Source organism: Falco peregrinus, chromosome 5 (genome assembly GCF_023634155.1).
Source record: "Falco peregrinus isolate bFalPer1 chromosome 5, bFalPer1.pri, whole genome shotgun sequence".
Taxonomy (NCBI): Eukaryota; Metazoa; Chordata; class Aves; order Falconiformes; family Falconidae; genus Falco; species Falco peregrinus.
The window spans coordinates 21,394,510-21,418,021 of NC_073725.1; the positions used below are offsets into that span (position 1 = coordinate 21,394,510).

Sequence of the window (23,512 nt, forward strand, 5' to 3'; positions counted from 1 at the left end):
TGGACACTCATGGTTCATCACCTGCTGGCAAAGCAGATGGACCAAGAGAGATGTCCAAGGGACATACACGCATAGCTCCTCACTGACAGCCCAAACAGTGTGTTACCAAATTAAGGTGAAAAAAAGGAGTCCCAGCAAGTCATCTTTGCCACTGAGAAGAAGGGATGGACACCAAGAAATCCTATTGCAACCTTGTAAAGAAAGGTAAAGAAAGGAAAGGGCTCGGAGAACAAGTCGCTGCCACCAGCAGCCTTTCAAGACACTTAAGAAGCCTCACCCCCCTTCCACATCAGTTTTTGACTGCTCCTTTGCATTGGTAGTTTCTTATGGCTAGATAATTTTAGATTAACAGCAGCTAATAGCAGGACCCCAGAGGGAAGCAGTAAAATTCACTAAGCACAGTCTTGGGATATTGGTTGACCTCAGTTTAAAATAGACTCTGCTGCAGATTGTCCTTGTGATTTGGGGCAAATAGTCTCAAATATTTGCAGTGGAGGTTTCCCATTACAAAATGGGAATAAATTTATTTGCTTGTATTTTAGGAGCGGTTGGCAGCTTCAAACACTTGGAGATTTCTTTCCATCCTGGTGAAGAAACACTCTTCTAGTACCATGAAGCTTGAGAGCACTTTAAGTTAATTTTAGTTTAATTAACATTAAGTACGGTTTCCTGTTCTTTTATTAAAACTGTGTTTTGTCATAATAGCTAGACATTCATACTGGATTTATAAAGATATGTTTCAAGCCTGAAGCTGTGGAGATAAGTGGACACACTTAGAGATTCAGTCCTTTTTTCAGAGAAAATGTTTCTGGCTATTAATACCGGCACGGAGAACACCCAGGGCAAGTACAGCGACCCGTGCGTTATGTGATAAAACCCGAAGCAACTATAAGGCAAGTGTGGAAATGAAATTGTAATGAATGAGTAGAAATTAAAGCATTAAGCTGATTGCACACTTGACAGCTTTCACCACACGCCTGCTGACTGCGGTTCAGGCTTACCTGATAATGATCAGAGGAATGAAGTACACCAGGAAAGCCACCACCGTCATGTAGGGTATCCAGTAGGAGTCATCAGGCCAGAGAGCCCAGCACTGCACTTCCCCATTGGAGAGCTGCCGTTTCCCAAAAATAATCAGAGTTGGTATGGAAAACAGGAAAGAGAGACTCCAGGCCACTCCAATCAGAACTTTTGCCTGTCTTTCTGTGCAACAGAGTCAAACAGACGGTGTTAGTGGTGCTGGCGTGACCGGTCCCCTGTAGCAGGACTGATGGAAAGGCAGAGGTGAGGAAAGGGAATTTTGGGCTGCAGTGGGCTGATGCTGAAAAGACTGCAAAGGAGAGTGGGGATTTCATGCCTTTCTCATGATAAACAGTCATGTTGCTACAGGCTTGTATTTTGTATGTTTTATTTAAAGATGCTCAGGGCCCATTGAATCTGAAACGCTGTGAGAAAGGCACTGGCCAGGGTCAGCAAGTCAGAAACAGGGGATGTAAATGGTTCCTCTGTGCCACCCAAACAATGTCATGAATAAATGCAAAGGACCACAGGCCTGCCCTGCTGCATGCTCTTACCCTGGCACAGCAGAATGGTGGTTAGTGGGAGGACACAGAGACAGAAAAGAAGGAGCCCTTGTGCTACAGATAACAGAGGAAGGCTGAGACTGGGAAGCATTGCTTAAAACATAAACCAGATTAAAGTGTACTGGATATACTGGTGGGGAAAATGTCCTCCTTGGAATGGAAATGAAAAAATTTGATGCAACTTGCATCAAGAAATCTCACAAAACATTGCCTGCCAGGAAAGAGAAAATGCCTGGGTTGAGGATCAGCACACAACTGCACAGCCAGCTGCCTTTAACTTCAGCTGCAACTTTGCTGCCCCAAAGAAACATGGTCCTGGAGAGCCTGGGCACCTCCTGCATTTTGCTGCATTGTGGTGGGGACCAAACCCATCTCCTGTTGATGGGCCTGTGCCCAAGCCATGCCAAGGGTGGGCTGCTAATGTTGAGACAGGGCAGAGGGAGGTGCTCAAGCGCTCAGCCCTGTTGTACCTGCCCCACCAGACACCAACTAGGAGATCCTGCTGGACCTCATGATGAAGAACAGGAGCTAGAGGATCCCAAAACGCTTGGTAGGTTTGTGCTACTGCTTCCCCTTGACTTCTGTCCTCCTCCACTGCCAAATGGGAAAATTAGTGGGAAACCAAATGATGCCTGGTGGCACTCATGGGATTTTGTAAAAATCAGTGGGTCAGAGCAAACAGCCCCGAGGCTTTCATTTCCACAACCTGAACCTTCTAGCTAAAATCCAGATAGCTCCAGCCAAAAATTGTGAGGAAAAAGGGCTGATCTGTGGAGTATCAGCGATTCCCAGAAGCAGTTATTCCTCCCGAGTCAAACTGCAAGAGGAACAGATGGGGACAGATCTTTTGATCTGGGAAGATTTGGTGTTGAAATACTTTATTGTCCTACAAAATACCCAAGGTTGCGTGTGAAATAGAAAATCACTCTAAATTATGCATATCAAGAAGAACGTCTTTCCTCCTTGAAGCTCAAAGAGCAATATGAAAGCATGTGGGCGAAACATTCAAAAAGTAATTTTATGCTTTATAAAACATCAGTTGCAAATATTCACTTATCCTGCTCATTATTAAATGCTACCCACGTTCAGCAAAATATGGTCTTGCTAATCTAGGGCTTAAGGGAACTCTGATGACATCTACATAAGTGAGAGGGTTAGATTAAGTCTATAAATATTCCACGGGCAAAGGAGAACTGCAAAGTTTCCCAGCGCATAACAGAATAAGCTCAGCAAAAGGAATATTAAGAGTAAGTTTCACAAATATTTCCTGACAAGACAGACTTTTCAGTTGTGAGCTAGCTACTTAACCTGCACACATACAAGCCTCAGTGGGGCGCGCCTGTCTATTTCTATGGGGAAAAAATCATAATTGGATAGTATACATTATTTTTTGCACTGTACAGCAAAGCCCTTAATTTGAAGAGAAGTGGGCAACTTGGGTTGGGCAAGAGCGGTATTATATCTTTGTGTTTAATAAAATATTAACTGCAATGCTCATTTATTCTTCTTTTTAAATATCCCTCGTGTTTGGTAGAATATGCCCTTGCTACTCTGAAGGGCCTTACAGGGCACTGATAGCGCCTAGGTAAGTAGATTTTTTTTTAAATCAGACTAATGTTAATTGGCTGCTTCACAAGCAGGGTGTTTTTATGTTGGTTTTTTTTTGTGAAGGCTTTAATATGTTTTAAATGCCAGCAAATCATATAACTAGAACTATATAAATGATAGATGGCATCAAATAAGTAACAGCTTTTGAAATACAATATTCTAGTCAGCTAGTCTCAGTATTTTCCTTTAAAAACAATATTTCTCTTTCAGTGGAGAGTTTTTCATACGAGGATGGCCAAGACTAACACCCAGGGTTGGAGTGGGGATCGTAGCTCTGGCACTAACTCACCTAAAGGATGCTTTTATGTCCCCGTCCCCTTTGCTCCGCTTTTGCCATCGGTGCACTGTGGCGGTGGTTTTGTGCACATCTGCTTGCTCCCAGCAACATGCAGCAGGGAGGCACCTCCTGGGAGGAGTTTTGCTCCCCACTATCGTGAACAGCAATGCTATACAGTTCTTCTACAAAGCAAGTGCCATTTTAAAATTAGGTTTTAAATTCAGAGAGGGAGAGCTGTAGTAGAATCTCATTGATCTGATGGACTTCAGCATCATTTGCAGCCCAAAGGCGTGCAAGGGGCAGTTTAGACCTATTTGGGTTTTCTCCTATACTCAGGCAGTTTTGTTGTTGTCTGTTGCTTAATTTGTATACTCTTTGCATATAAAATGTCTTCTGCTATAGCTTCTCAGTTTCTTTTCTTTTCAATCTTTATTTTACAGTTTTTTTTTTTAATGACCCTTTTGGTTATTGAATGTGGTGCCTTGTACAGCAGAAGTGTTAGGATTAGAAGGTCTAATTCTTCCACATCCTGCACTTTCTGTGGTCATTTATGTATTCACAAAGTTTAAAATATTTGACTGTTGAAGCTGGTTTTCTTAGAAGCCATGCAAAGTACAGCTAATTGTAAATACTTTTTAACAGGATTTGAGACAAGTAACTAATCCACAATTTAAAAAAAAATATTTTTTTGACATTATCAAAGCAAAATGCTATTTCAAAGCTACACAGAAACATAATTTTAAAAATTTTAAAATTGGTAAGGAAAACAACTCTTGTTTCTTGACTGAAGGATTTTGGGGATTGAGTGCTTCATTTTGGAAAGAAATTTGCCACAGCTTGACTCAGAAGTTTCTGTATCATCACCAATGACAAAGTTTTGCAAATCTCTTTGTTCTCCATCTGCATAGTACCTCTGAGGGTCTTTCAAAAGCCCCCCACCTCCCTGACATCTCTGCTAGGAATAGCTGGGTACAAAGGGTGAATGTTTATGTATATCCCAGGAAGCTGCTATCAGTAAATAAAGCTCTCTAGATCCTTCTTTTGAGTTTACAGCTGCCTCCCTTTCCCCGTTGCATGTAGTGTTTTCTTGTGCATCAGTGTGCGGTGAGCTCTGGCCAGGGGCAGGTGGGCTTTGCTGCTGCTGTCTCTGCCCAGGGCCTTTTGCCCTGCCCAGAGCCCATGGCTCTGCTGCCCTTCATCTGGATGCAATGCCTGCTCTTCTCCAGTCTTAACCAGAAAAAAAAAAACCTTTAAGGTATAAGTATAGGACATGTGACTGAGTGAAAAAAAGGCTTTTATAAAGATTTGAGGTGGCTTGGTTTTTTTGGTTTTGGGGGTTTTTTTACATTTTTTTTTTGTTTTTTAACTTCAAAGTGCTTCTCAAAGGTTAATCACCGATGTCTTTACTAATCCCAGGTGGTAATTTAACAAGTGCTGCTTTTCCTGTACCATGTATGAAGCAGAGGCGTCAGCGGTGTGTCTCACAGCTTGCCCCACGCAGCCAGCAGGTTTCTGAGCCCTCCCCAGCCTGGTGCAGCGCCAGCAGGAGCTGCAGAGCACGCCGTGCTCCCAAAGCCTGCTGAGAAGACCTTGATATCAATCTCTGCATTCTGAAAAAGTTGGTCTGCATGCTGGGGAATGTGAAGCTAAATTTCACACAAGTATTTGAAGTTTTTAGACTTTAACATCTGCCAAAGCTGCACCACTGCCTGGGCTGTGATTGATTCATAGGTTTTTAAGGGCAGAAAGGACCATTAATCTGATCCCCTGAATAGAGCAGGCTGGCAAAAGCCATCATTACTCCAAAACAAGAATGATATTTGCATCTGATTAAAGTGTATCTTCCATCTTCCAGTCTTGTGCTTCTTGTAACTGTTCCCCTTTCTCCCCACCTGCTATTTCTGTTTATTCACTCAGTGCAACATACTTAATGTCCCACTTTGTCTCTGCAGGAAAGAAATCATGTTCTTTAAATTGTGCTGCTAAGCAGCCAGGATAGTTTTGAGTGCTGCAAATATAATGAATAGAAGAAATTATAGGAAACAATAGGTATCCAGACTTATACATTACAGCTTTTGAAGTCCTCTTATCAAACTATTGTGTGAATTCTCAGTATTACACTCTCTATCCAAGTTATCTTTTAATGTGAATAAATGGACAATATGGCTGTTGGAGCTCCTAGAGTCAGTATAGTTGTACGAGGGATAGCTTTTGCCCATAATAACCTTCTAAAAAAATGCTGGGAGATAATGAAAACCTCTATACTTTTGAAAATGTCATTTCATTCTTTGCTAACACAATGCTTATAAAAACTGCTAAGGGCTAAGTGCAGCTTAATAAATCTTGAAACCGCAGCTCCTTTGCCATTTGGAAAACTGTAACAGAGTCCAAATGTTGCTTCAGCAGGAATGAATAATTCATGGCAACAAGGTTAAGAATTTTGAAAGTAGAAAACTATCTGATAATATCAATAGCAAGGTACAGAAATTCTCCTACCTCCTTGTAAGAACTTCATTGGGTAAACTATGGCATGATACCGGTCTATGCTTAGTGACACGAGGACGTATGTCGAGGCGTATAGAAGGACCACCTGGGGCAGAAGGTGTATGAGACAGCAGTTGAGACACTTGTTGGAGAAAATAATGTCAGTGAGAACACTGGACTAGGAATATCTGAAAACTGTTACTCAAAAAAAAAAAAAAAAAAAAAAAAGACACCCCCACCTTTGTATTTTCAACCAAATCTTTTTATCATGTCAACAAAACTTAGAAGATTTAATATGCTTCAATTAAAAGTGTTTCGACTTTAAATGAACACTTTCAGCATTTGGCACTTCTGATGCTAGAAAAACTTCTATGCAGTATTTTTTTTTAGAGTTTGTTGCTGTGGGGAACAAAAGCCACGTGAGTTTGAGCATACAGGGGAGTACAAGTTTTCTGTACCTGGAAGTAGCGAACAACTCTGCAAACGATGTCAGGAGCCATGAAATCTCCAGTGTAGCGCCAAATGATGTCAGTCATTATGTTTATGAGTCCCGTGAATGCATCTGCAATGAAAAGTAACTGAAGAAACATTAAAAGAAGCAAACACATGACTACAGAGGCAGGTATGACCATCGGGATGTACCAGCTCTCCCAGTCTTGAGAGCAGCCATGCTGTGACTGCTCAGCCCAGGATGCTAGAGGAGGTGGGAAAACCTCAGAATACACTTAAGATTTTGTGCATTTATTTTCATTTTTACATACATGCATTTTAATTTAACACCAATCCATTCAGACAGCCAGGGTAAGATTCCTTTGAGCACTGGAGCCACACAGCTGATTTTTCGCAAGCACAATTTGCCACTGCCTTCTGGGCTGCAGTTCAGCCTGGCTGGCATTGCAAATGGGGTGGATGAGCTCACCCTTAAAGCGTCTTTTTCTCTCCATTGCTTATAAAGGGATGTGCGGTGACCAGCTGACATGGCCATGTCAGCCCAAAGTTGGATGCAGGTGCTGGTCTATACACATATCTATACCAAAGATACCTAAAATTAACCGAGATCAATTCCTCCTCAAATAACAATTTGCTTTTTGTGAGTAGAGCTGCATAAAAAATATCACCTGTGGGTGTTAATCCCACATACGCCTAAATGTCTCGGGAGTGTCCATGAGAGACATCGATGGGACTGCCTGGTGGGCCTGATCCTGCAGTGTGCTGGGCTCCCTGCCACCTGCTAAGGGCCCCCAGGTTTTCCATGAGGTGTGGATAAAATACAGCATGGGAGAAGCTGTAGGTAAGTGTCTAAGTGCATCAGCTTGATCCCGGCTGCACCAAATATTGAACTATTTAATGTCCTTTTTTCTTGTCTTTTATTTCACTGTAAAAAGAATTACGTCTCCTGAGAAAGCACCTGGGTGATATCCAAAAGCTGCTGAAGTTAGTGGAAATTTTGTCAGGATTTTGTTCACAAACTTAAGTATTTAATGACTAACCCTGCCTTGTCAGCTTAAAGTTAACCTACTTATGCTTGTAGTTTTGCATTCACCAAAATAAATACACCTCAGGCCATCTTTTTTTTTTTTTTTTTTTTTTTTTTTGTGTGTGTGAGAACATCTAAGGAGATATTCCAGCCTTTGTTCTGCTTCTTATTGAACAAATGAGCACTGACAGCTATGCAAGTGTTACAAAGGAATTGCAAAAGCTGGCACTGCTGTTGTACATATGGGTGATATTAAGTTTTGTCTTTAAAATGAAGATAATAAAGAAGTTCTCTCCCTGCAGAACAGGGTAAATGTTTTCAGTGCTGTCCATGGAAGAAAATGTGCACCAATCCAGCATCCTGCCACTTCAAGTAACACAGCAAGTTGTTCTTGCACAGACTGCTACAAAGGGAGAAAGCAGGTTGGGAAAACATTTTGTGCGATTTGTCAGGACAAAACCAAGTAATAAAAAGAAATAGCTTCAATCCATATTTAAAAAAATATTTAGAGTGGTGAAGTAAAAGGTTTCATTTTGGTACCACCATTTTACACATTCAAAAACAATCTCTAGAGTTTAGTGGGCTAAAGGCATCGTAACCCCCATATCAGAAGATGTTGGTTTGAAATATACACTTCTGGAAGCAAGATATTTCAACAGTCTCAAAACATACTTTTGTTTTGAGCAGGAAACAGTTTGAATCAGTATTTCCAAGCAAACAGGTAAGGGTTTGGCAAAATTAGTTTCTTCCAAGCAAGCCCTTTGAAACGACAGAAATTCCAGATATTTCTAGCTGGAAACCAAGATCTCAGCTTAATGCTTTAGCAGCAGCAACCTGTTTTGCATCACTGGAAAACCAGGATTATTTTTTTCTGTATCAATTATCCTTTATCTCCTCTTTTTCTTCAAGGCTTAGTTCAAAATGAAATTGGAGCAGAAATACCTTTGCCGTTGTGCGTAATTACATTGCCTCCCTCCCTGTGACTTTATCGTTCAATTAATTCTGGTTTGCTCTTTCCTCTCCAGGTGTTTCCCAACCCTGCTTTCTCTCTCATCTCTCTTTCCCTGCCTCCAGAGGGAGGCTGGATCACAGACGCCCTCCAGAAGTAAGTTTGTGGTTTGAAACCTTGTGTTAAATGTTGCTCATTGATTAGCGCTCATTGATGGGGCAAGGGATGGTTGTTCTTCTGGTGAGTACAGTGGCTTTAAGACTTTATGGAAGACTGTAGGTGTGTATATAATTAAGGTGGTCTTTGAATAAACCACAGAGTGTAAGTGTTTCAAAAAGTGAAACGCATCCTCCAGCCGTGGTTCAAACCCATCCCTTCCCCTTTCCTTACGGCTGAATTATTGATTCATATTCTCTCTCCAGTAATGAAATATTTATTGGTTCAAAGTAATACACATCAATAGAGCTTCACCTCAGGGTATCCTCCAGCTTTTGATGATCTGAGCATCTGCCAAGCAGGTGGTAAATAGGGGTTCAGCTTCCCTTCAGAAGAGAAGGAGGGTGCAGGGGCTGCCCTCCCCCCTACCCGTGTCAGTGCTTTCTAAGGGAGAGGGAGGGAGAAGGGAAGGCACCTCATTTGTCTCCTCATTTCCTTCTTCTCACCACCATTTGGCCATCCTTTTCCAATGCTTGGGGAGAGTGCTTTGGAGGTGCACCCTGCAGGTGAGCTGAGAGGTGGACCAGTGTCCTGGTGGCCTCCAGGACACCAGGTCCGTGGTTGCCTGCTGGGTGTAAGGAATTTGGGCAGGCCCAGAAGCACACTTCCAGCATATGCCCACATCAGCTTTTTAGTTTGCACTGGGAGCATGTATTTTAACCTGTGCATGGCCCCCACTTCACTGGCTCATGTGAACCCACAGAGGAATGAACCTTTGCTTCAGCTGATGCTCGACCCAAAGGTGTTGTCCAGGGGTGCCCCTCATGCACCCCACACCATGTAGCTGCCAGGCAGTGCTCAGGCTGAGGAACCATGGAGGGGGGGTTACTCAGCTGAAGCAGACCCCTCCCTCCAAATGCACAGTGTGGATATCAGCTCCATCTTTATCATGCTACAGATGTTCCCGCGGCACAGCATCGCCTACTAATATAGCTATAGCCTTAAGGACTTTGGGAGCTTTAAAGGCAACTCGAAACTTTCCCTTGAAAGCCTTTGAGTGAGGTTTTTCAGGTGGCTGTTGAGGCTTTTAAGCAAGGTGCTGGCAGCCTCAGCTCTGGTCACTGGTGGTACATTAGGAGAGCTCTTTGTGCTGAGTTTCTGACTTGCTGTGCAGGGCTTGGCATGCCCTTCTCCGAGCGTGTGCCCTCCCCGAGCACAGCACCCACAGCGTGCTAGAGCAGATGCAGCCAGTTGTGTGCATGCACCAAATTAGCCAGATTTCTCAGTACCCTTTAATTACAGAAACATTCTCCTACACAATGTCCTTATGCCCTCTGCAGGTTTCAGAAATCTCTAGTCTTTTTGATCCTACCGGGTACCAGAGCAAATTTTCTTACTCTTTTGCTCTTCTGCTGCCTGCTCCGGAGGGTGTTTCTTATCCCATCTCTTCACGGGACCAGACTTTCACAGTCTGACCCAACTGCACACCTTTAGAGGATCTGTCATGCAGGCACAGGTTACTTTACACAGGGCACCAAGTAAATAACGTGCCTCTTGCCGGTGATCTAACAGAATGCAGGAGAAATGCAGCAAACCTACAGATTATGATAAATAGTTTGTGCTACTGCTCCCTGCTGTATACACTCCAATCTGCTGCTTCTGTGCATCTTTTTCTGTTACCCAGCTATGATTCAATCTCTAGTCAGCTAACTGGTTACCCCTGTGTGAAGTGTACATGCGAGCTCCACTGATTAGCAGCACTTCTTGCCCTGCATGTCCCACCTGGCCATTTCTTGCTTTGTGTCCTCCCCCCCTCCAGTGCCACAAGTGCCTAATGCAAACCTTCATTAGTGATTTAGACAACAAATGTGCTGCTCATTACTCTGTTATCTTCCTGCTCATTGCAGCCGCAATAATTAGACTTCACATTTTGCACACCTTCCCAACACTGCTTAAGCCTACAAACCCTTTTCCCACAAAGCCCCGGTGTGCCAGCCCTACAAATCTGATACACAGACCATGAATTACCAGCAGAGCTGTAGTCACTGGTAGATGAGTCCTCCTCACCCACGTATCATCTGAGATGCAATTACAGCCACGATCACAGTGTCTTGAAATCCTCATTAGTCATGTAATTTGAATTGCTGTAATCGAGGATGTTGTTTAGAAGCCAGCTAGTTTCAGTGATGGGATCTCAGCAGATCACACCTTCCCTGGTTGCTTTTGGCAAGCCTACACCTCGATGCCTGTCACTGGATTACGTCACTGACATCCTAAGCGGTAAATGTCAGGTACAGGAAACCAACATAGGCGGTATGTTGCTCTAAACCTTGTTTAGAGCTGCTGTCCTCACTGGTCCTTGCTATGCTGGTGGCTTGCGTATTAGATACTTGCGTTCTGTTTGTGATGAATGTTCCTGGACAAAATGGCACAAAATTTGTTCCTGAAAACCGTGCTAATCAACCTTCTCTTATAACTGTGTGCGAGCTTGTCATTGCCACTGCTTTTTTAATACACCTTTTTTTTTTTTTTTTTTTTTTTTTTTTACCAAGAAGTGGTGTGTGTGCTGTGGTTCTGTGTCTGCATTGCTAGGCAACTGTGTGGTTATAGGCTCACTTAATTCCTCAGAAAAATAGGCAGAAAATCAATTAATGACATATATACTCTTTTGATAGAAAATAACAATACCAGCAAGTAATAGTTTGTGACATTTAACATAAGCCAAATGTATATTCACAAAATGATGCAGACAAAATGATTCCTTGTTGAAGAGGAGACATGGCACTAGTGTGATGGGGATGGCAGCAGTTCGCTCTTGAGGGGCAGTGGAGTTTCTGTAAACTAATTAAAAGAAAAAAAATGTATGAGACTTCAATAATAAGGAAAAGTAGAAGGAGGTAAGGGGAAAGATGGCTTTGCCTGGGGTGCAGAGGGAGGGAAAAACAGACTGTTGGGGTTTGCACAACTTGGAGCTGCATGGACCGGGCAGGTCTGCAACCCTTCAGCTTCCTCCTCATTGCCACCACCATGGCTGCAGCCAGCCCTCAGAGGCAGAACTAGTATCTGCCCTTCCAAACCTGTCAGTGTTTCAAAATACAACATTTTTAAATAGCATTTATCAAAAAGACCAAGAAAACAGTTAAGAAGGAGAAAAACCCTATTGTTCCTAGAGGACACTGAAACGTGCTGAGTATAGTGCTACAGCAACTATGGCTAGGAAATACGGCAGGTACTGAAATGACGTGTGAAAATGCTGGACCCTAAAGACCAATTTTACCCAAGTCTCCGTCACGCTTAGCAAAATCCCTGTGGATTTTTTATGGGCATGACTGAGTACAGGCATTGCTTCTACACGTTTGAGCACAGGAACTGCTCGGGTCAGGAGGTGATTGCCGCAACTTGGGTGGTGGGCACTGCCTCATGTGACTGATGGGCATAAAAATGTGAAAACCACTGCCCTTGGAGGGACAAATATGAATGCAGGCTTGCTGTTGCTCTGAGTGAAACAAATTTTCATGGCAAAAAACCCTCCACAGATAGAAGTCCATTATAGAAAACAAATGGACATAATTAGCGATCTGGCATGGGAATAGAGACAGGTTACAACTGTCTCAGTTAATTTCTTCATAGAAATTCATTGACTTGATGGCATTGCCAAAGGGATGTACCTTGTGCAGACTTTCAGGATATTTCTTTCGTTACAGCTAAGGAGGTGAGAACAGAAATCTATGCCAGCAAATCTGCAAGAAAATATCTCTATCATTTGATTATTAGTACTGACACCACTCTTCCCTTAAGACGCTTACCCTAAAGATGTTGAAAGTCTTTTCTGTCAGAAGTGGAGAACAGTTTTGTGGTAAGCTGTGGTGGGTTAAAAAGCTCCACATGTCATCTGAGCTGCAGTTTGATCATAGTTTCCCCCGATGGGAACGGTCCTATTAAGTTGGATGTGGTGATCCATGGCTTTTTGGTGAAGCTGTACCTCTTACTGAAACCTCATCGCTCTTTTCATGTCACTTACACAGTGATTCCATTTTAAGGAGGGATGTTTTGTTCTGCTTTGTTGATGGCAATGAGCTGCACAAGGCACCGCAGCAGCAGCATTTTGTAAGGCTAGACAGGGAGTGCGAGCTCCCTGTCGGGGCAGAACACTTCCCATGGCTCATTGGTTTTGGACCTCACCATGTGCGTTCCCATCATTCATGACTTCCCAAAGAGCACACCCTCTGGAAGCTTCAGTAGCAGCAGTTTACTAACACCTGCCTGCAAGTGATGGACCCTTCAAAACAAAAATGGCATCACTGCCCTATTACAGTGGTAAAGTCCTGTCCATGATTTTTGAAGTGAAGAGGCAGCCGTCACTGCTCTGCTCTATCACGCTTGATGCGCTGTCAGATAACAGTGCCATGAACTTGCCTTGCAAGTTAGTAAACCCTCTAGCTAATTTTGTAACAGACCTGAGGGTGCAAGCAATTTAAATTTAAGTGTACTTAGAGCTTCTGAAGTGGCAGGTTGGCTCATGGACAGGCACAGGGAAGAGATTGCAGGAGAAGTTTCCCTACCTCCCGCAGACATGCCTGCAGCTCATTTCATTAAGTCCTTACTCCCAATCTTCCCTTAGTCTGTGGTTGCTACTGAAAACACCACATGTGGCTTTGCAATTATTTGCTGCACTAGGAATAATTTTGTGACCACGTTAGCTAGAAAACGTACCCAGCCCTCTACTGTCATTCAGCAGCTGACGGTGAAACAGGTTGTGTGCCTGCTTTGGGCGCCTCTAGGAGAAGATAGTCGCAAGATACCTAGAAGATGCTTTTAAAATGATTGCATTTATCTCTTAAAGCACTGAGCCCGCAGGAGCCTGGTGCAGTGCCTCTCAGTGCAGCTGCAGTGCAGTGAGGAGCTGCACGGGAGCCTGCTACGGGCCCAGGGGCGAGGGCTGCCCTCACGCTTTCACCTTTGTTAGCCAATCCATCCTCTTCGCAGTCCCTCCAGCCATGTTTGAGCTGGTGGTTGTCTGCAGCCCCTTGCTCCAGCACTGCAGAGCACCTGGGCACCATGCTGGAGATGGGGCTGGTTAGGCGGTGCAAGGGTCCCAGCTCTCTGCCAAAGAATCCCTGGAAAAACGGGGAGAAGCAAGAGCCCAAATTCAGGGTGCATGAAGCTTTCGGGGGGAATCAGCAAGCACACCTGCTCTGTTCCACTGCGGTGCTTGTGCTCGGGCACGTGAGGCGGCAGGCTCGCCGCGCGCACCAGCACTGTGCACTGTGCTGCTCTCTGTGTTTTCTCCTTCAGGCCTGACAGCCCCAAGCAGAACACAAAATGCAATGGTTGAAACAAAACCCACTTGAAATTTTTCAAGAGGAAACCTGTTCGCTTTCCCTGTTAAAGCTGTGCGGATTTTTTTCCATGGCAGAAGAGATGCTTTTTTCCTCTTTCTGTCTCATAGGAAGGTACAAGAAGTTTTGTTGTGCTGGGTGAGTGTTTTATTTATTTATTGATTTTCTTACATTTCTGATCTGAGGTCCCCCTCCTTCTGAGACGAGGCAGACCCTGTTAGCTAGATGTTGTGAAAGGTGGATGTAGTGAGGCTCCAGCCTCACTCCAGAGCTCATCCAGGCTAAAAGATGAAGGGCTGAGAAAAGCATGTACTGCACAATGTTCACCTCTTAAGAACGGCACTTACAAGACAGCTGGAGAGCAGACGCCTAGGAATTAAAATTCAGTATGCCCTGCCACTGTGAAGAGCATTGAGGTTTTGTTTCATTTGCCTTTACTAACAAATTTCTTCCTACCATTCCTTCCCACCCCACTATTGCTGTGGAGACACAGCTGGAGGGTCACAGGGGTCTAAACCAAACCAGTGGAGCTGCAGGAGGGAGCACGGCACCCACCACCACAAGGCGGGACAACTGGAACAGCACGTCAGATGCAGGGGAGGGTAAGCAAGGAGGAAGACCACCAGGCCATCCACATCAGTGGCGGTTTTCAGTCATGCATTAAAACTGGTTCCTCCCACAAAGGTGAAGAACTGACTGAAGAATTGTTTTCTTGTAAAATCAGGATGTATCATGAACCAGTCAGGAAAGTAAAGGCAAAGGACGTACATTCAAATGCCCCCTTTTTCTGCCAATACCCTGGTTTGGGATTGGCAGTTCCCCTTAGGGGGGATGTGCAGGGGCAGAAGAAGTTGATGATAGTTCTGAATGTTAGGACAAAGTTCCCGCTTCCCACTAGATCAAATATTATTTTGTTGTCCACAGTTGCTCAGCGGGAAGTTACATCTAAAGAGAGAAATTTTTTGAACAGACCATATCAAATCAGCTGAATATAGTTTCACACTGGGGTTTGAAGAGAGGACAAAGGGTTTCAGCAGCTGCTAACACAACAGGTAACAGCAAACCTGCAAAAAACATAGTTAAGGTTCCTGTTTTGTTGAGTTCTGTGGCTGTAGGTTTTGAAATAGGAATCAAGCTCCTCTAGGTATATAAACATATGACTTATGCATGCCTGAATATGTAAGTCAAAGTTAAATAAGAACAAGTGTTCAATCATTATTATTTGAGTTCTCACTATTGTTGGGAAGGTATATTTCAAATGCAACTCATTAATTTAACTCTTCTTTTCTCCTTCGGGCAAAGCAGAATAGTTGAAAGAATAAAAGCAGTGGGGGTTAAAAAACTGCATAGGGGAGGCTGCCTCAGTGTAAATGCAGAAGATAAGCTCCTGTAGATCAGCTTGTGTTATCTAAGCACTGGAAAATGAGGACATACCTCCTCAAAGGGCATAGAAATCACCCCATTTGTAATTCATTGCCACTTCGTTTATTTCAAGTGGTGTCTGTACTTCTAGTATCTCCCGGAAGAAATATACCTTCTAAGATACCAAGAACCAAACAAGTCCATTTTAATTCTGTCCTTCCCCAACATCTTGTACATAGATTCTTGTGTTATTTTCTCTGAATTCCCCTTACTGATCCTTTTTGGCAGCTTTTTACTGTTGCGACGGAGGGAAGACACAGTCGCTCAATATGAGTGATCAGCAGACTTCGTTTATTGTCCCTTACAGTCACATTTTATGCCTTGTTATAATTAGCTCATACATATTACAAAAGTTAAGCTCATTATTGGTTAGTTGCCTAAATACCAAGCCCGCCCCTAGTTTCTCTTCTGTAGTTATCGGTTCCCATCTTTTCCCACCAAAATCTTCCTGTTATTGTGTAACAAGAACAGCCAAAGACAGTTATTTTTGCTTTACTTCAGATAAGCTGAGAGCAATGTGCATTTTTGTCCAGCCAGCTGGACTATGTCTATGTGACCCTTTTCAGCTAGTCAGTTATCCACACTTTACCTCAAGTATTTTAAGGACTGCATGTTTTTATCTTGGTCACAACAGCATCTGCATGATTATTCTCACACAAAAAATATGGACTATCCTGGCAATATTTTCTATTGGTGTCGTTCAAGCATTCTGCTCATTATAGTCATCAAATACCTGCACTTCTTACAGTCTTGTCTTAGTAGGCTCAGATATTGTTGATGTAGATGCTTCAGTCTAACTAGGAATGGCAAGAATAATTCTTTCCTCTGTCACAGCAAACTGTCAATCAGATTCCTATGATGCTCAAGCAGTGATATTGCATGCTGCAGCTCAATTTTTGTCCAACCTTAGGCTTGCAATTGCAGAATGGTAGAACAATGTTCACTCCCTTTTTTGTACCTGCTTTGTCTCCCCTGATGTTGGCTGATAGCATGAACAAAAGCATACTGGTAAGGTTCATTGGAGAATTGCCTTGTAAAATTCTGTGGGAAAGGTAGCACATGCAAATGTACGCCGAGCTGCTTTCCATTAAATATACTGCAATGTCAGAACAGGCTGAAGATTTCATTACATATGGTCTGGATATCACTCCTATAATTGGACTGAATTTGGCCAAAATGGACTTCTAAGCATTTGGTCTTATTAGAACAACTAAACCTCTGTAGTGCCATATGTGGTATCTTTGACCTGAATTCCATAAATCCTGTTAAACCTTTGTAAGCATTTGGAAACCAGCTAGGCAATGCAGTTAAAGGAAGTGGCTTTCCACTTCCTTTAAAAACCTCTAAAACATGTGAATGTGAGTTGTAGAGACTGGCAGGTGAGGAAGTACTGCATGAAGATGTTGAGTGCTTTGTCCTACAGCCCTTTTGGAAGATGGGAAAAAGTGTTTTATTATTGGAGGCACAAAGACAGTGCAACTCAGAATAATAAATAAATGTCATTGCTTTAATATGCAAGAAGGGAATAGGAAAAGTCCCTACCTTCTTAATGCAGTTTTTTGTTTGAGTGCTTTTTACTGCATGCAAAGGCTGTTTCCAGCATAATTTCCATTCGATTGCAATTACAAATGCTGCAGTACAAATGATGGACTAAAAGGTGTTAATGATGTATTTGTACGCCTAATGTCAAAAGTTTAAAGCCATGTCTTTTAACAGGAGCTAATGAGATCCTAAACGACGATTCTGAGTAAAGCATAATCCTTATGGCCATCCAGCTGGCAGCACCATGCTCAGGCAATCCTGTCGCTTGATGTTTACCACCAGTATATGAAGACGCCAGGTAGAAAACTCCACACATCAGCCTTCATTTATCAACAAAAGTCAAACTCTCACATAGAGTAACAGTTAAGCATCCCCTCTATCAGACAACAATCCTGCCTGTACTTTCAGCAGGGAATCGCACACAAGTCTGTATAATTTAGAGGCAACACATTTTCCAAGCAATTCAGAAAGAAATCCACTTCCCCCCTTAATGCTGACATGTTGGACCCAAAGGATTATACAACTTGGCTGCCAAGCACCTTTTATTAAAAACAAAAACAAACATAGCACAACTGTCATTAGGATTTGAATGTCTGAAACAGGCTGAAGGCAGGAAAACCATAATCAGTCCTTCAGGACCACAGAACAATTCTGTAGTTGTCAAAACAAGAATCAAGCCTTCCTATAAACCAGCATAAATTGACGCAGCAAAAGCCAACTGCTGCAGATATAAAAAATATACAGTTCAGTCCTTTAGCTGCATATCTACAAAGCATATTCAGGACTACTACCAGGACACAGGACAGGCTATCAAAATATCAGCCATCCTAATGTCTACTTTTGTTCTGGGGCCCCAAAGACAACCCTGAGTTCACCTCTTGCCCTTCACATTTCCTTGTGCCACACAGTGTGTGCTGAGCGTGATAGGAATATTAAACCAACTGTTCCTCTTGCACTCTCCCTTGTCCAAAAAATGGGTTGCTTTGAAGAAAGTAGTTTGTGAAAAGATGTACTAAACATGACCAATGTCCAGCCAAACTTAGAGATGCTGCTGCTCTATTTCCCCAAGGCATGTTACAAATCATAGAATCATAGAATGGTTTGGGTTGGAAGGAACCTTATAGATCACCCAGTTCCAACCACCTGCCATGGGCAGGGACACCTTCCACTAGACCAGGTTGCTCCAAGCCCCATCCAGCCTGGTCTTCAACGCTTCCAAGGATGGGACATCTGCAACTTCCCCAGACAAACTGTTCCAGTGTCTCGCCACCCTCACAATAAAACTCTTTTCCTAATATCTAATCTAAATCTACCCTCCTTAGTTTAAAACCATTACCCCTTGTCTTATTGCTACAGGCCCTAACAAAAAGTCTGTCCCCATCTTTCTTACAAGCTCCCTTTAGGTATTGGAAAGCTGCTATAAGGTCTTCCTAAAACCTTCTTGTCTTCAGGTTCAACAACCCCAGCTCTCTCAGCACAGGAGAGGTGCTCCAGCCCCCTGATCGTCTTTGTGGCCCTCATCTGGACTCGTTCCAACAGGTCCATGTCCTTCTTATGTTGGGGGCTCCAGAGCTGAAGGCAGTACTCCAGGTGAGGTCTCACCAGAGCTGAGCAGAAGTAGTATAAATTGCAGGTGTGCCTATGCCACCCTTGACACTGTGTCTGTGGCTTGTGGCATGGCACAGACATAGTGCATCAAAAGTTCCTTGGTGTGGCCAAGTCAGACCTCTCTGACAGCACTGTATGTGCATGCTCCTTCCCTGAGGTCCCAAACAGTTCAACCCCAGACTGACATGAGGGCACACAGAGCCCTCGAGACCTGCACAGAGCTTTGCTAAAATGGTGTTAGAGTTTCCCACCCATGTCAAGTGTCTTTGGCTGATGTGATTTTTGGCTCAAGGGCTAAGCCAGCCAGCAGCTGCATCAAGGTTGCAATCCCAGCCCAAAACTGAAACCACAGCATGCTAAAAAGATAAAGGAAACTTGTTTCTTCAAAATGTCTGGCTTTTTTTTCCTGATCAAAAAGGTCTGGGTATCTTTGAGATGAATAACCAGAAACCTGGATTTTCCCTACGAGTAATTGAATGAGATTGATGAGTGTAAGGAGTGTAAACAACTCTCGTTTGAAAGCTAAAATCAATTTACTTGTGCCTTTTCTGCATCCTCTCAGTCAGCATCCTAGTAGAGTTCTGAAATTGGAATGTCTTCTGAAACAGTGAATGAATATGAACTTTTGTATTTATCTACAATTCGCACCAGAAATGTAATTCTGTTGGAAAAGCTTCATGCAGATCGAAGTGTCTTTCTCCACTTCTGGAGCAAAGAATGGTCAGCCAAGAAGGGATGTGAATATTTTAAGCCACCTCTCAGAAGAAATAGATAACATGAACCGTAGGCTGTATAAATCCAGCAATCCGATGAATTTATAACATCACTATCTTTTCAAGAACATTTTCTGCAAAGCATAAATTCTGCAAAGCATAAAATGTGGAAACAGTGCTGAAAACAATGCTAACGTGCCAAAGCACTTATTGGAAAATGTATTTGATATACTAATGAGTGAGCGTTTAAGGATTTGGAAATACCATTGAAAATGCATAATGCTATCTTGCAAGAGTAGGCAGTCGATTCATTTGTGATGTTTCAGGATGATCAAATTACTCCTGAGCAGGAGCAAAATATTTTGTTTGTGACACTATTTGCACACAAAGAGGTCCAATAAAAGAACTCAAAACCATTTCCTTTTCCAAATCCTTTCAAATTTACATTGACATTATAAACGACATAAGCACAGAGTTATTTAAAAGCCTACCTGTAAGGGGCACGGTTTTGGAAGCACTGCTTTGTTTTTCTGATGGATCTTGTTGAAACAATTTTTTCCAGTCTATTTGTATTAGTTGGGTAGAGTGTTCACAGAAATGCAATTGTGTATTGTAATTTCCCTTTGATCACAGTCGTTTTCTTTCTTGTGTTTCCCAAGCAGTCTTCTAGAAAATACAGCAGTAATGGTATGCAGCAATGGATATTGAACTGCTTGCAAACCACTCAAGCAGCTCATAAAAACATTATTAAAAGGCAAATGCCCTTTGTGCTCATAACTTCTAAACTCTGCAAGCTGAAGTGCTTTAATACTTCTAATGCATTATAATAGATTGAGATGTGCTCTGTTGGAGTTACTGCCGTGCCTTTCCAGCTGACCCCTTGTGCTCTCCTGTCAGTTACTGGTTTGACGTGACTCTGACTCTCCCCCCAGTTCAAGAAGATGGGTGTCTGAGCCTCATTTGCTGGGCAGTTTGATGAATGGCAGGTGGCACATTTATTCTTCTTGGAGTTGTCTCTCATCTCCTACACAAGGAGCCTTCTCAGAGCATGCTGAAGCATCTCATTGGTACCGGTGAGTGTTCTCCTCCCAAACCACAGAGGTTCTGGAGATGTCCAGTCCTGCAAAGGTGCTCTGGCTCACCTACTAATGCTGAGTCTGTCCCACAAATGTGGGCTCCAGGAGAGCTGTGAAGGCCACAGAGGCAAAGCAAGCTTTCTGTGCCCATCTGCTGTGACAGCTTCACTTGGTAAAATAATAATGGAGCTATTATAAAGATGTCCTCGGTGTTCACTGAGGAAGTGGCATATTGCTTTAGTTTCTGGATGCATTAAGCAGCCGTCTTCTCTCCTAAGGTAATCCCTTGCTCAGCAACATCGATGAATTTAATGTTCAGACTTGTGAGTTTACTCCTTTACCTAGAGAACCGGGAGTTCATCTGAGGATGTGCTTTCTTCCAAAACCAGACCCTGTGCAGGTGGCTTGCAGCTTTCCCCAAGTAGGAGAGAGAAAAAATACTTGCTGTAGGGTTTAGCAGCTGCATGAGTATTATATGACTCCTCAGAGTGTGCTGGGGACTCTTCCCACCATGGCAGCTACCCCAGGTTCAGTGTATTCTTTTCCTCATTGTAGATTTTGTTTGTTGTAAAGTTTGCTGTAATTGTCTTCATCTTTGTTCTAATCTTACCTATTTCTGCTGTAAACTAAGCATTGACTTTGTACTGCCTATAGGGTCTGGGTTTTGTAGCCTGAGAAGTATTTCTGCAAATCACAGTTAAAAAAGATGCAGAATGTGTTGGAATAACTAAGACTTTCATGCAGACAACAGGCACCTGTCTAGTCAGTATCAAATTGTCAACATCTTTATTTTTTCAGTTGGCCTCAAGATCTTTATTGCAAATAACAGTTTCTCTATGGGCATATGATTTCATTTTTTCCCTTTTGGTGTATTAGTGGAACGTACTTTCCCTTTCATAATAGTATACTGTACTGCCTTCTTTTCCTGCTCTCCACTGCTCCCTTCCCCATCCCCCGCTCCCAGCTCTAAATGTTGATAAGTGATAATTTGATCGCTTTTGTCTAGATAGGAGAGTGAGTGTTCTTCCCAGAAAGAGCATGTAAAAGTTATTTTCAGTGATGGAGTTTATGCTTCCACTGTACCCAGAAGAGGCTAGCAGGGATGAGCTGAAGTCTAATTTTAAGCACACTAGCTGTTCCATGCTGCATGCCTTTGGAGATGACACGTGCCTACATTAAGCTAGCAACATGCAGTTTTAATACCATCGCTTTTCAAAAATCCATACTTGAGGTAGCACACACGCACATTTCCCTGCCCCAGACACAGTGTGGAACACTTCCATGCTGATTTCCACCAACTACCAAGGTGGTCAGCATTGAACTCTGTCTCACCCACTCTACAACCACATCGCTATTGAGGTGCTACATGCCCTCAAACTCAAAACTTCTGTTTGGACAAGTTTTTCCAGGAAAAGAGATAGTAATGCACGTGAGGGTTGAAAAAGGTGCCATATTTTGAACAAACCCAGCTGGTTTATTTACCGCATGAAAGGCAAACCAGGCATTTGGGAGGTACTTGATGAACACCCTGCTTGTGGGGTTTCAGTTACTTTGCCAAGCTAGCATACCTGTGCAGGGAGACTTAGAGACAGTCTTTGCTTACGGCTGGGTTGCAAAGGTACAGGACACACTACTGATTTGTTTGTTTAAGAAGCTTCAACATCTGAAAGAGGTATGATTTTGAGTATAATGTTATAAGAGGACCCTTCAGAGAAACTAGGTTGATGCACAACTGATGTGGCTGCCACATTCATATTAGATTCGATAGCTTTGCAAAGCAAGGATTTCAGGTGTGTAGTTTTATCACTGTGTTGTCTTTTGCGCATTAAAATTTCATGATAGTTTCTGACTTAGAGCAATGAGATTTGCCACTAATAACTCTTAGACAGAAAGAAAGTTATCTAATGTTTCATAGGGAGTTTGAATTCACAGCACTGTAAAAACACATCAGGGGAGACGATGAGGGATTGGAAATGCATGCACTGCGTGAGTGGATCAGTGCTGCAGTACAGTTTTCATGGGTCCCAGGCAGCCAGTACTGTGAGGCTTACTCCAAATGGGCCGTGCCATCTAACAAGCTCAGTATTTAAAATTTGTCAGGCTTGCTGTGTGCCTGCATGTGCTTCTGTCAGCGAAATCCAGGGACACAAATTTAAATTGATTCTGTAAATGAAAGATGGAAGAGGTGATATGGTATTGCCCTTTCAGAGAGATGAACAAAACACCGAAACTCCCTCACTTTTCCAGGGTCATGTACAAAGCTGACCTGAGAAGTGGTGACACTGGATTGATTCCATGCTAGGCCTGACAGAGAAAGCCACTTTTACTTTTTGGCCCTTTTGGAGGGGATCTGCTACTGACTTCTATGAGAAAAGGTCCATGGCCTTGCAGTTTTTCAGTAAAAACTAAATAGAGAAAACATCCCCTTGATTTTTAAATATTTTCTGTGTTTCCTTAAAACAAAGAAGACTGAACAACAAATGACATTTCTAGCATTTCAGTCAACTTATCAGATATCACTGGAGAGACTATTTCCTAATGAGCAGTATGAAATTACCATATTTAATATACCTGAAATTGTTTTTCTGGACTTAGTAGTAACATAGCAGCAACTCCAGCAATCCCATATAAACCAGTGTTTATACAATCCCTATCTCTGTAGCATGGGAAATTCAATTTCTAAGAAAGCTCTTCCCCGACTCCCACATCAGTTCCTGGTTTTCTCCCTGCCTATGTGAGCTGGAAACGAAAATGGATAGAAATCAGCTCTTTCATTCAAGACTAGAAAATATCCATCCATAGAACATAATTTTACAATGTAGAGGTGTGTTACTCATCTTCACAGGTAAGGTTACACCAAAACCCCAGTAGATAAAAAGCTGTCCTGGTACATCCAGTGGATGGAATCTGATTTTTATTGTTAACATTATTTCTTCAGTTCATAAATGACTTCATAAAAATATTTACAAACACACAACCGTAAAATACTGATGTATTTTTTTTCTTAGGACATAGTTAAACTTCTCTTTTTGTCATGTTTCTTCAGGTTCCTACAGCTTCAAAGCAAACAGTTTCCTTGTGCTGAAACCCCTCTATTCCCCACTTTGAGTCTTCAGGCTTCTGTCATGTTCAGGTAATATTTTATCTATCATTCCCATTCACTAGTTTACAGTGAAAGTACAAACATCTTCATGAAAAGGACTTCTGTTCATTATCAGTAACCTCTTGGTCTAAGAAATCGGTGTGATCAACCAACTGCTTTTTTTCAGTGTTGTTAT

The 23,512-nt window shown here is 42.7% G+C and overlaps 1 protein-coding gene across 1 annotated transcript in view; it reads right to left on the minus strand.

The window, feature by feature from the left end:
• Positions 1 to 23,512, minus strand: part of NPSR1 (neuropeptide S receptor 1) — a 59,777-nt gene that overhangs the window by 12,398 nt on the left and 23,867 nt on the right. Inside the window, exons 3-5 of the mRNA XM_027793653.1 lie at positions 6,411 to 6,514; positions 5,965 to 6,058; positions 1,002 to 1,203 (exon numbers count right to left, since the gene is read on the minus strand). Of these exons, the coding sequence (XP_027649454.1) occupies positions 1,002 to 1,203; positions 5,965 to 6,058; positions 6,411 to 6,514 (400 nt within the window). The remainder of the gene's footprint in view (positions 1 to 1,001; positions 1,204 to 5,964; positions 6,059 to 6,410; positions 6,515 to 23,512) is intronic.